The sequence below is a fragment of the Osmerus eperlanus genome, chromosome 3 (assembly GCF_963692335.1).
Source record: "Osmerus eperlanus chromosome 3, fOsmEpe2.1, whole genome shotgun sequence".
Classification (NCBI taxonomy): Eukaryota; Metazoa; Chordata; class Actinopteri; order Osmeriformes; family Osmeridae; genus Osmerus; species Osmerus eperlanus.
The window spans coordinates 2,968,228-2,979,220 of NC_085020.1; the positions used below are offsets into that span (position 1 = coordinate 2,968,228).

Sequence of the window (10,993 nt, forward strand, 5' to 3'; positions counted from 1 at the left end):
AAAGGAAATGGCATAATACACGCTATAATTGATTTGCTCCTCTCCCGGTATCTGGGCCCTCTAACTGACTTCCTGACGCCGAGATCCAGAGAATAGACTTCGTCTCGCGGGTAATGAGAAGCTCGACGTCCACGTGTCCGTAATTGAAAAACCTCCCTCCCTTAGCCCCCCCTCCCACTCCGCCAGCGAGATTCTCTAACAAACTTGTTTCCTCCTCAGAAATGCGAACCTCCCACAGTCTGGAACGAAAGAAGCAGGATATTCATTACTCCCGTTCTGCCTTCTCAGGCAATAACATACTCCAGTTATAACCGGGGACGTCGTTGACTTGGCCATTTACATGTAAATGAGCTATCCCCAACGGGCGTGCCCTGCCTCCCCCCTCCTCAATCCCTCCTCCCTCCCTCTTCGCACTGTTACTCATTTAAGGAGGGAGGTGAAGGACTGGGCAATCTTAATCGGAAATTGATTAGAAACTGCAACTCTCTACCTCGTGGCTCCAGCCTGGCCTGGCCTCGGATCTCTTGTGTGTCTTTGTTCAGCCGGGGCAGAGGCTAAACGCCGCAGAGCGGAGACGCTATCGGGCGGCGCTCTCTCTCTCTCCACTGCACGGCAGGGGAATCCGTGAAGACACGCGTGTCTGCATAAGTTACGACACGTGCTATACACGGAGGGGTGTGTGTGTCTGCACGGTACACACACACCGGCAGGAGACACGTGTGTGTGTGTGTGTGTGTGTGTGTGGGACGGAAGCCTCAAGAACACCTTGCGCTCCCTCTCTCCTCTAGCTTCCTTTCTTTCCCATCAAACCCGCCTGGCAATTTTAGGGTTTTAATGACAGGATTTTCCAGGCAGCGCAGAGCTAGGACTATTCGTGGTGTTGGGGAGCGCTGTGCAGAGCGGCAATGCAGCGCGGCTGCTCATTATCTTGAACCTCGAGTCACAGGTGCGCCTGGCGGTGTTCCCGTTCCCGCGGCGACAATAGAGGGACTGATTCGGTCACGACAGGCACAGTAGCTGAGCGCGTCGCTGTGGTGTGTTGTGTTACCGAGCCGGAGGAGTCTTAGGTCTGAACAAATGAACGGTGGTCTTGTTTTTGTTTTGGTTCTCGGTGGTTTACAGAAACGTTCGGCACTTATTGACCATAAGCAGCCGCCACAACAGACGTATAGACGATAGAAAGCGAGTGCATGCCATATCAATTAATCAATTAGACTAGACTCGATGTTCTAATAGAAATGTTACGTTTTTATTAGGTAATGTAATCAATAATCAACATATTTCTTTATATGTGAAGCTCTGCACCCTTTCTATCTATCTTCTGTCACACACAGGCATACACACAGGCATACACACAGGCATACACACAGGCATACACACAGGCGGGGGGGGGGGCTGGGGTCATCTGCGCTGTTACCAGGCATTACCAGGAAACACTCTAGACACGGGTCGCTATGGTACAGGATGGACATGGATGTCATCCTAATAGAGGATGAGGTGACAGGTTGAAGCACTGATGGATGGATGAGAGATGGATGAGGAGACTGAAGAGAAATCCAATTGCACTGTGTGTGTGTGTCTGTGTGTGTGTGTGTGTGTGTGTGTGTGTGTGTGTGTGGAAAGAGAATGGAACATTTGCAGAGTCACCCTGTCCTGCCCCCCCTCCAGCTCCCCACATCTGCAGTATTGAGGTCAAGAGCTGCTGCATCAGTAACGATCAATGAGACCCACAGGGAGGTCCACCTTCCTCTCTCTCTCTCTCTCTCTCTCTCTCTCTCTCTCTCTCTCTCTCTCTCTCTCTCTCTCTCTCTCTCTCTCTCTCTCTCTCTCTCTCTCTCTCTCTCTCTCTCTCTCTCTCTCTCTCTCTCTCTCTCTCTCTCTCTCTCTCTCGTGCATCCCACATCTTTGTCGTTCTCTTTCTGTTTTCCATCCCTCCGTCTCCTCCCCTCTGAGGGCTTGTCTTTGCTTCGTTTGTTTCCCTCCTCCCCACCTCTCACCTGTTCTTTCTCCTGTGTCCTCTGTGTCGCCTCACTCACTCTCTCTTACTTTCACTCGCCCTCGCTCGCTCACCTCAGTTACACACAGGCAAACGCACACCAGAGTTGTTTGCTCGCTGTCCTATTCTTCCAGCCGCCATCACAGGAGGACAATGGCTTCTTGGTTTTTCAGTGTGTTAATCCTATTTCTGAGAAGAAATGATCTGTGTTCTGGTGGAGCTCAGATGCAAGCTCTCTCGCTCTGTCTCTCTCCCCAGGCTTCACAGTCTCTCTCTCTCTCTCTCTCTCTCTCTCTCTCTCTCTCTCTCTCTCTCTCTCTCTCTCTCTCTCTCTCTCTCTCTCTCTCTCTCTCTCTCTCCATGCTTCACAGTCTCTGGTGCCAGTTTTCTTGAAGTCTTATCCCGCCCAGGTCCCAAGATGTGTGAGAAAACATTATGCAGCTGCCCTCCTATCCACACTAGTGCAAAGAGCGTCAACTCAATTCTCCTGTTGCTGCTGTGTGCATCCACACTGCCCTCAGGCACATTGCTAAAATCAGATTTCAGATCAGCTTGTCCTCTCCAGAGTCCTAACCTCATCCATTAGAGAGAGGGAATGTCAAACTGACCTGGGAGCAGTGTCTTGGGAGAGTTTTCCATCTACTCTTATAAGCATCCTTTGTTTTCAACTGTCTCTGTGTCAGGATCGGCGCTCTTTGATGAGGTCACGCTGAAGTTCCTTTGGCCTCTGCTCCTGCCGCAAGGTTCGAATGGAGAGATGAAACTTCTCCACATCAAGGATGTTTGAGTGAAAATACAGCTTCTAAAAAAAATTGTGTATGTATGTGGGAGGTAAAATCAATATGTAGGGAACTGGAGTGGATTTCAGAAACTGATTCTGGCAGAACTGGACGCTATTGATTGAGAACTGGTGGACTGTGTGTGTGTGTGTACTTTGGAGAGGGGAGATGGTGGACTGTGTGTGTGTGTGTGCTTTGGAGAGTGGAGATGGTGGTGTGTGTGTGTGTGTGCTTTGGAGAGTGGAGATGGTGGTGTGTGTGCTTTGGAGAGTGGAGATGGTGGTGTGTGTGTGTGCTTTGGAGAGTGAAGATGGTGGTGTGTGTGTGTGTTTGGTGGGTCAGAGGAGGACACACTGGTGAATACCGTGGTACTGCATTAAGCATCTGCTTCAGTGTGTTGACATAGCAGCGTTGGCTGTGAACATTGTACTCTTAGTGACGGGAGGAGGATACAGTTATAGGTAATGATGACCCAGAACATAATGCATGATAATCTCCTTCTACAGATTCATAACAGAAAGTAGTCAGTGTTGCCTCCTCCTTTTCGTTGGTTCAGCAACCCTGTGAAGGTACTCAACAAGCTCCAGCTCAGCGGCAGAGCATTTGACTGAAGATCAAGCAGTTGCCGGTTCAAATCTCCCGCTTTGCTTTGGATGAAAGCATCTTTTTCATAAAATGAACGACTGAAAAACAAAGCTTCAGAACGTGTTAATGACTTTGTGTCTCAGTTCCTCAGGACCCCTGGATGGGGCCTGTCACTGTTCCAGCCTGTCCCTCTGGCCTCTGCTGCCCGCATGAAAAAGAAAAGGTCCTCTTTCCACTCCATTATGTTCTTGTAGATCAAAGTGCATCCAGTTGTTGCTTTTTCAAGACATGAAAACCCATCCTCTTCAAATAACCTTGACAGTAATAATAAAAAAAACACTACCCGCTGAGTTAGTGAATTCTTCATACCAGAGCGATGCAGAGATGAATAATAAGGGTAGTTGAATGACCTGGCTGTGTAGTTTGACGTGCTAGTGACCATGACCTTGGCAGCGTTGGTTGCAGGAGAGAAGGAAAAAAGGGAGAGTAGGAACAAGAGGGAGAGGGAGGAGGAGGGAGAGAGGGGGAGGGAGAGGAGGAGGGGAGAGAGAGGAGGGAGAGAGAGGGGAGAGGGAGAGAGAGAAGGAGGGAGAGAGGGAGAGGAGGAGAGAGGGAGAGAGAGGAGGGGGAGGGAGAGGGAGAGGAGGGGAGAGGGAGAGGAGGAGGAGGGAGAGGAGGGGAGAGGGAGAGAGGGGGAGGGAGAGGGAGAGGAGGGGAGAGGGAGAGGAGGAGGGAGAGAGGGAGAGAGGGGGAGGAGGGGAGAGGGAGAGGAGAAGGAGGGAGAGAGGAGATGGAGAGGAGAAGGAGGGAAAGAGGGAGAGGAGGGGAGAGGGAGAGGAGAGAGGAGGGGAGAGGGAGAGAGGGAAAGGGAGAGGAGAAGGAGGGAAAGAGGGAAAGAGAGGGAGAGGAGGAGGGAGAGAGGGAAAGAGAGGGAGAGGAGGAGAGAGGGAGAGGAGGAGGGAGAGAGGGAAAGAGAGGGAGAGGAGGGGAGAGGGAGAGGAGAAGGAGGGAGAGAGGGAAAGATAGGGAGAGGAGAGGATGAGGGAAGTCCAGGACTGATGGAGAACCGGCTTGACAGGTGAGACAGATGGGCTCTGATAGGCTGGCACATCCTGTCAGATAGGCTCTGATAGGCTGGCACATGCCATGAGTTGTCAGTGGTAATTCACCCACATCAATAAGCATCTTTAATCAATAGTCATTAGAGCCCTGTACCTAAACCCTGTGGTCTGGATGAGCATGGTTTCAGATCAAGGTGTGTGTGTGTGTACGAGCATTCTCAACTGTGTGGGAGAGATACAGTCTAACTTTTCTTCTTCTTCTCCCTCAGTTTTCTCTCGCCGCTAAGCAAGTTAAAGAACAGAACAGGTCATCAGACCTAACCCCAACAAATCACTCCGTTTGCCCGAGAGTTTTAATTACAACTCCACTGCCCTTTTATAAAATCCTTGATTATGGAGGGCCGCTTAATTGTTGCTTTTCAAGTAGAAGAGAGAAAAGGACAGACGCACAATGGAGAGATGAAGGCCGTTCGCTCAAAGCCGACAATTATATTTTAATAATGGTATTCCGCCGAATGGATCCCCACTAAAAGCATGACCCTGAGTGACATGTTGGTGTGTCCTTGATGGAATCTTAAATATCCGTGCTTTTTAATTTCCCAAATGAAATCAATCCTTTGTCCGAGACCAAGACGAAATACACCAGGGGTTCCACTCTATTTACGTTGAATATTCATTAGCCATAATTATCATATGCTGCACCTTCCAGAGATGGTGTGTGTGTGTGCGCACATGCGGTGCGCAAACTGTAGAAGGACCAGGACGTTTCATCCTGTGGCCACAACCACCAACTCTACTCCCCCCTCATCCTCTCTTCATCCTCTCCTCCCTCCGTCTCTCCACATCTACTCATAACACATGCCTAAACCAGGTCAACAACGTAACCACCTTAGAGTGCAGTTTAGTGTCATATTCAGCAGACAGCTGGAAACATCCTATGTGAACTGCCCTCTTGGGTAATGTCCTCTTTTGTCTAGACAGCCATTAACATCATGGGTGATGTCATACACTGCTTGTGTTGTCCTGCCAGTTGGTCACTGGCATTTTGGTAAATGTAATGCGTGTGTGTGAGTCAACAACACAACAATTAAACCCACCATTGTGAATCTAACTTGTGGAGTGCTCTTCCTGTCTCTGTGTCCAGGGTTACGTGCTCTTCTTGTCTCTGTGTCCATGGCTACGTGCTCTTCCTGTCTCTGTGTCCAGGGTTACGTGCTTTTCCTGTCTCTGTGTCCATGGCTACGTGCTCTTCCTGTCTCTGTGTCCAGGGCTACGTGCTCTTCCTGTCTCTGTGTCCAGGGCTACGTGCTCTTCCTGTCTCTGTGTCCAGGGCTACGTGCTCTTCCTGTCTCTGTGTCCAGGGCTACGTGCTCTTCCTGTCTCTGTGTCCAGGGCTACGTGCTCTTCCTGTCTCTGTGTCCAGGGCTATGTGCTCCTCCTGTCTCTGTGTCCATGGCTACGTGGGAGCTGTGAAACAACAACAACAACAAAAACCCACCAAAGTGAATTTGAATCAGGTTTATTCGCCATGTAGGTTTACACAAATACGGAATTTACTGTGGCAGGAAGGTGCAAACAATAAACATATACAGACCTTAAATTAAGTAAAAAAGTACAATAGTCTAATTCTAAGAACTAAACAATCTACAAAATAAAACAATTTAGAATATACAACTATTTAAAAACAAGAATAAAAATATGAATAAGAAAAGGAATACAAGAATATGACTATTAATACAAATATGAATAGGAAACATTCATCAAACAGTGACAAACAAGCTCCCCCAGTCCTGTTAGACGTGTGTGGGTCTTCCCTGTATGAGGCCGGCCCATGGCTTGGTAATTCTGGCTCGCGCCAGGCCACAAAAACAGCATGGGTCTTAATCTGTGTTGCCAGGTTTGAACAGAAAGATTAGACAACCCCTCCACACACACACACACACACACACACACACACACACACACACACACACACCAGTGTTTTCTTGGCACAGGTATTATCTTGAATACCACTTCGCCTCTGGGAACAGAGAGGATTATTTAGCAATTCCTCAGCCTCCGTCGTTTTCAAACGACAGATTTTCGACTGTTATAAATCCGCAGTGGAACAAGACTCAAAAGACTATTTACCTCATAAACAGGCCAGGTTCACCAGTCTCTGTACGGCACTTTGGCGTGTTTACCATCGTGGATCAGATACGTTTCTTACCATTCCAAAGGAGAAAAAAAAGCTCAGGTCTATTTGAATGAGTGCCGGATAGCATTAGCTTCTTATTTCTGTTCTGCTTTTGGAGTGTGCTCTTCAGTCTTCTGATCCTCTGGCCCAAAGAGCCGCAATGCTTCAGTCTGGTTCCCAGCTCTGCCAGACTCACTCCAGGCAGGAAGTTCCAGTGGCTCATTAGTGGGCTACGCCAGGACTGTCCAAATTTGTTTCTGGACAACCATCATCCTCTAGGTTTTTCTTCCAAACCCAATTGTAACACACTCAATTTAGCTTGTTGACCAGATCGTTATGAGAACCAGCTGTGCTAAATTAGGATTGGAGTAAAACACCTAGTTTTCCAAGAACTGAGTTGGATGTGGAGTAAACCGATTTATTATATTACGAACGCATAGTGTAACCATTGCTTCATCATCCCTATGTAATGGGAGAATATTATAGTGTACCTACAGTTTACTTTCTAATTATGGTATTTACTTCTTCAGTCACTGCTACACTACTGGTTTGGATGTATCCCAATATGACAGATGCAAAATATTAGCTATTATAATGAGCTTTTAGGCTGACGATTCCCTTCTGTTCTTTGACTGTTCAGACTAGCCAGGTATCCTGGAGAGGGGAGAGAGCGTGGGAGAGAGGCGAACCAGGACAGGTGCCACTGCTAGGAAGCAGACTGATTATGAAGAGGATAAGGAGACGTGGAGGAGGAGAGGAAAGTGGAGTCAGATGGCTGAGCGGTGAGGGAGTCGGGCTAGTAATCTGAAGGTTGCCAGTTCGATTCCCAGCCATGCCAAACGATGTTGTGTCCTTGGGCAAGGCACTTCACCCTACTTGCTTCGGGGGGAATGTCCCTGTACTTACTGTAAGTCGCTCTGGATAAGAGCGTCTGCTAAATGACTAAATGAAAATGAAATGAAATGAATGAAAGACACGAGACACGGATGGAGCTTTTCTCTGGGGTTTGTTCTTTTAGTTTGCCCCTCCTGAGCCTTCATGTTCTAGCTTACACCGGAGCAGAGCAACCGCTTCTTACTCCACAACATTAAGTATCGCCATGGGGCAGAGAGAGAGAGAGAGGATGGTGATGTAAGCGCTTATGCAAGTCCACAGCGTCGGTGGGGCCGTTGTTGCCTATACACCGCGGCGCCTCTCGAATCCGTTAATGCGTTATTAACCTTTAAAACGAAGTGTGATGATTGCATTGCACATCCGCCACGACACGAGAGTCGTATAGAATTTGAATGAAAGGGTGAACACACTGGACTGTTTCCTCTCCTCGTCTGTGTATCCTAGCCGCTGTCACGGGTGACTAATTGCACAGCTGTCAAAACGCAAACAGCAGGGGTGATGTTCTAAGGAACCAATCATCTTCCACACTGAGAATATTTCCCTCTTTTTAAAGAAGTCAGTCTGTGTTTCTCTCATTTGAAATCCTCTCCAAAAGGTTATGAATAGGACATGTGCGCATGTTTTGCAGGTGGGGTAAAGTTGATAATTTCCCCTTTTTCTCTCTTCTCCATTCAGTAAGCATTGGGTTTGGAAACGTAATCCAATCGCTACCGAGAAAGGGCGGGGAGATAAGACAGGGGAGAAAGGCGGGGTCGAGCACAGGCTTCAGTACCGTGGACAGCGACTCGCGTTCGACTGCAGGGAATAGGCACTGCCAGAGAGGGAGGTTTTCCAGCGACGAATTAGAGACGTCGTTTGACTGGTTTCCACTCCACCAGTTTCCACATCTGCTCGTGCCATGTTTGACTTTTTTTTTCTTAATTTACGGGCAATGTATTTAAGCAAGCTGTGTTTAGCTGCATAGCTTGCCTGCATAAAGGCTTTCGCTTTCTCCCGGCCAAAGACAGCGCGATTTGCATGAAGTGCTTTTACGGTATTGGGAATATTAAATTACTATCGTTTACCTATTGTGCCAAATTTTTGGTTACAGTTCTTTCATTATTATTCTATTATGACATTTATATTACAATTTGTCTTTTGCCGCCGTTCTCCAGTGCGTGTTTAGGCTTTTGCAGTCTGAAAAACATGAAGTTTCTTAGTTTAAATCATAACCGGTGCACGCTCTGATGCGCATTACACCTGCGTTTTTACGATTGGCAACTCTATCTAAGCTAAGAAGTAGTTTACGCGTCCAAGTCAAGAGACAATATTTTCTGTGGACAGAAAGCTTGCAAGCACGATGAAGTCCCTCCATGACTTTTTGAATTGTACTTAAAAGAAGAGAGGAGAGGAGGCGAGGGTGCTACACGAGCCGTCTGTCGATCTTCAGGGGGTCTCGCAGCCAATCGGTTAGACTATCACGTCACCATAGCCTTTGAGGGGAAAACATAACTCTCGCTAGGTTGAAAATAAAATAGGCTAGCCTATTGTCTATAGATCGAGAAAATCTGCAAAAATGAAGAAGTTTCGGAAGGTGTTGGACGGCCTGACCACATCCTCTCCGGGATCCACTATCTGTTCCCCCTCGTGTGGCAGTGCGTCCGGTACTCCTACTGCAGCACCCACTCCCCGCGAAATCGACATCCAGGAGACTCTAGTCTCGGAAAACTTTCAAATTAGTAAGGTGAGTACATTTTTGATGAGTTCGTCATTCTCTTAAACTCTGTACTTTACGTAAGTAACTGCAAAGCAGTCATTGTTTGGCACCTTTTAACTTTCAAATGACGACTTTACTGTTTCCTACACCTCATCTTACCAACTTGTTTTGAACAGAGATGATATGCCCTAACTTCACACATAACAAGTCAAGCCCGATATAGTAAACAAACAGCTAATTTCCAAAAACAGATGATAGCACAGGCTATCACACAAAAGTCAGTGGTTTTATCCGTTATGAAGTGAGGATAGGGCCTGCTCTGGTCATTACAACCATTCTATTAGAGTAGTCATCTGTACCCAATGAAGCCTTTATCGTTTGCTCAGAGAGGGATTGGCACCGATACGTTTGTGTGTACAGCTGGCCATTCACCCAACAGCATGATATGCACCCTCATGTGTACTGCCGAAAGATGCGTTTTACCACATTCACTTCCTGTTCATTATGTTCGTCAATGGGGCGAAACCTACCAACCTCCTGCCTCACTCTGTCCTGGATCTGAGGCGATGCGGACCCGCTGTGCCTGCAGCAGGCTTGGCATGGGCATGATACAGTGCATAAGTAGGCTAGTTTATAGCATAGTTGAGACCTCTCTTGCGCTCTCTAAGCAGAGATAACGGTGTAGGAATTGATGACGTAACTGTTGTTTTCCCCTCACATAAAGCAAGTGAACGAGCAACCCTGCGGTACTATCCGGCTGATATGATTTTCGTGGATCTATTTTTAGCAGCATCCGCGCCCATTGCAGCCTAGTGCTGATGTATCTGGAGCTGACTGCAGCGATAATTCCTCGGCCCAAAGAGGGGTGAATTTTGGATCCCGTCGTGAATTATTTATTGAGGACCGAAAGAGGCTGGTAGTGTAATAACGTTGAGGGGAACGGAGTATATGGGGAAAAGTAGCGAAAAGGGGATTTAACATCGTAAGAAGAAGGGAAGGCAGTTGACTTAAAGTGGATACTGCAGAGCACTCGGGACTTCAAGCTAAAAAGTGCCAGAAACGACCGCGCGACTGGTCACAGTACAAGTCAAGTCTCCTTGTTATTATGACACTGATACGGTTGATTTTCTAATCGTCAACGCATTGGAAACACGGGTTATCTTCTCTACTTAGAACTCAAATTACTTCAAAAGGACACCACTTACTGTCGCCAAAATGTGGGTTTAATTAGTCAGTTTTCATTTCAAGAACGGGGTGTACAGTAAAGGACAAGGTATCATGACACCATGCAGGGCGTGGTAGTGACCGGGAACATGCCCAATCGGTAAATACCGGGACTGTATGTGTGCTCCGCAGTGCTGGCACCGGCGTTGTCACACCTTTAGCTGTTGCCGCCGGAACAGACGATGTTAACACCCTAGGTCTTCTAAGACTATTGATTAACAAGAGATGCCCGCCTCCTCCGCTAAACAAACAAAAGTAGAAATGCGTTTTGCGTGCCAAAAGAACACAAATAAAGACGTGTACATTTGGTTATACTCCCCCTTTAAAAGTAGAGGCCAGAATTAAATCAATGGCTGGTCGTGAAGAATGAATGAGTCTCAAATCTTTCCTCACTATTCAGGGAAATGAGGGTGCAGAAGGTTAGTTCCCAGCGGGATAAGGTGCGCACACACACGTACAGACAATGCACACACATGCTTGATGAATGAAAGTCTGTCATTCCCCTGACCTTTTTTCTCATTCATTAGTGTGTGAAGTACATGCATTAGAGAACATCCTCCTCTCCTTCATGGTGTCTCATCC

At 47.5% G+C, this 10,993-nt stretch overlaps 1 protein-coding gene across 1 annotated transcript in view; it reads left to right on the forward strand.

Annotated features, from left to right (window-relative positions):
• Positions 1–9,046: 9,046 nt before the first annotated feature.
• Positions 9,047–10,993, forward strand: part of stxbp5l (syntaxin binding protein 5L) — an 83,627-nt gene continuing 81,680 nt past the window's right edge. The window contains exon 1 of the mRNA XM_062456206.1: positions 9,047–9,214. Within this exon, the coding sequence (XP_062312190.1) occupies positions 9,047–9,214 (168 nt within the window). The remainder of the gene's footprint in view (positions 9,215–10,993) is intronic.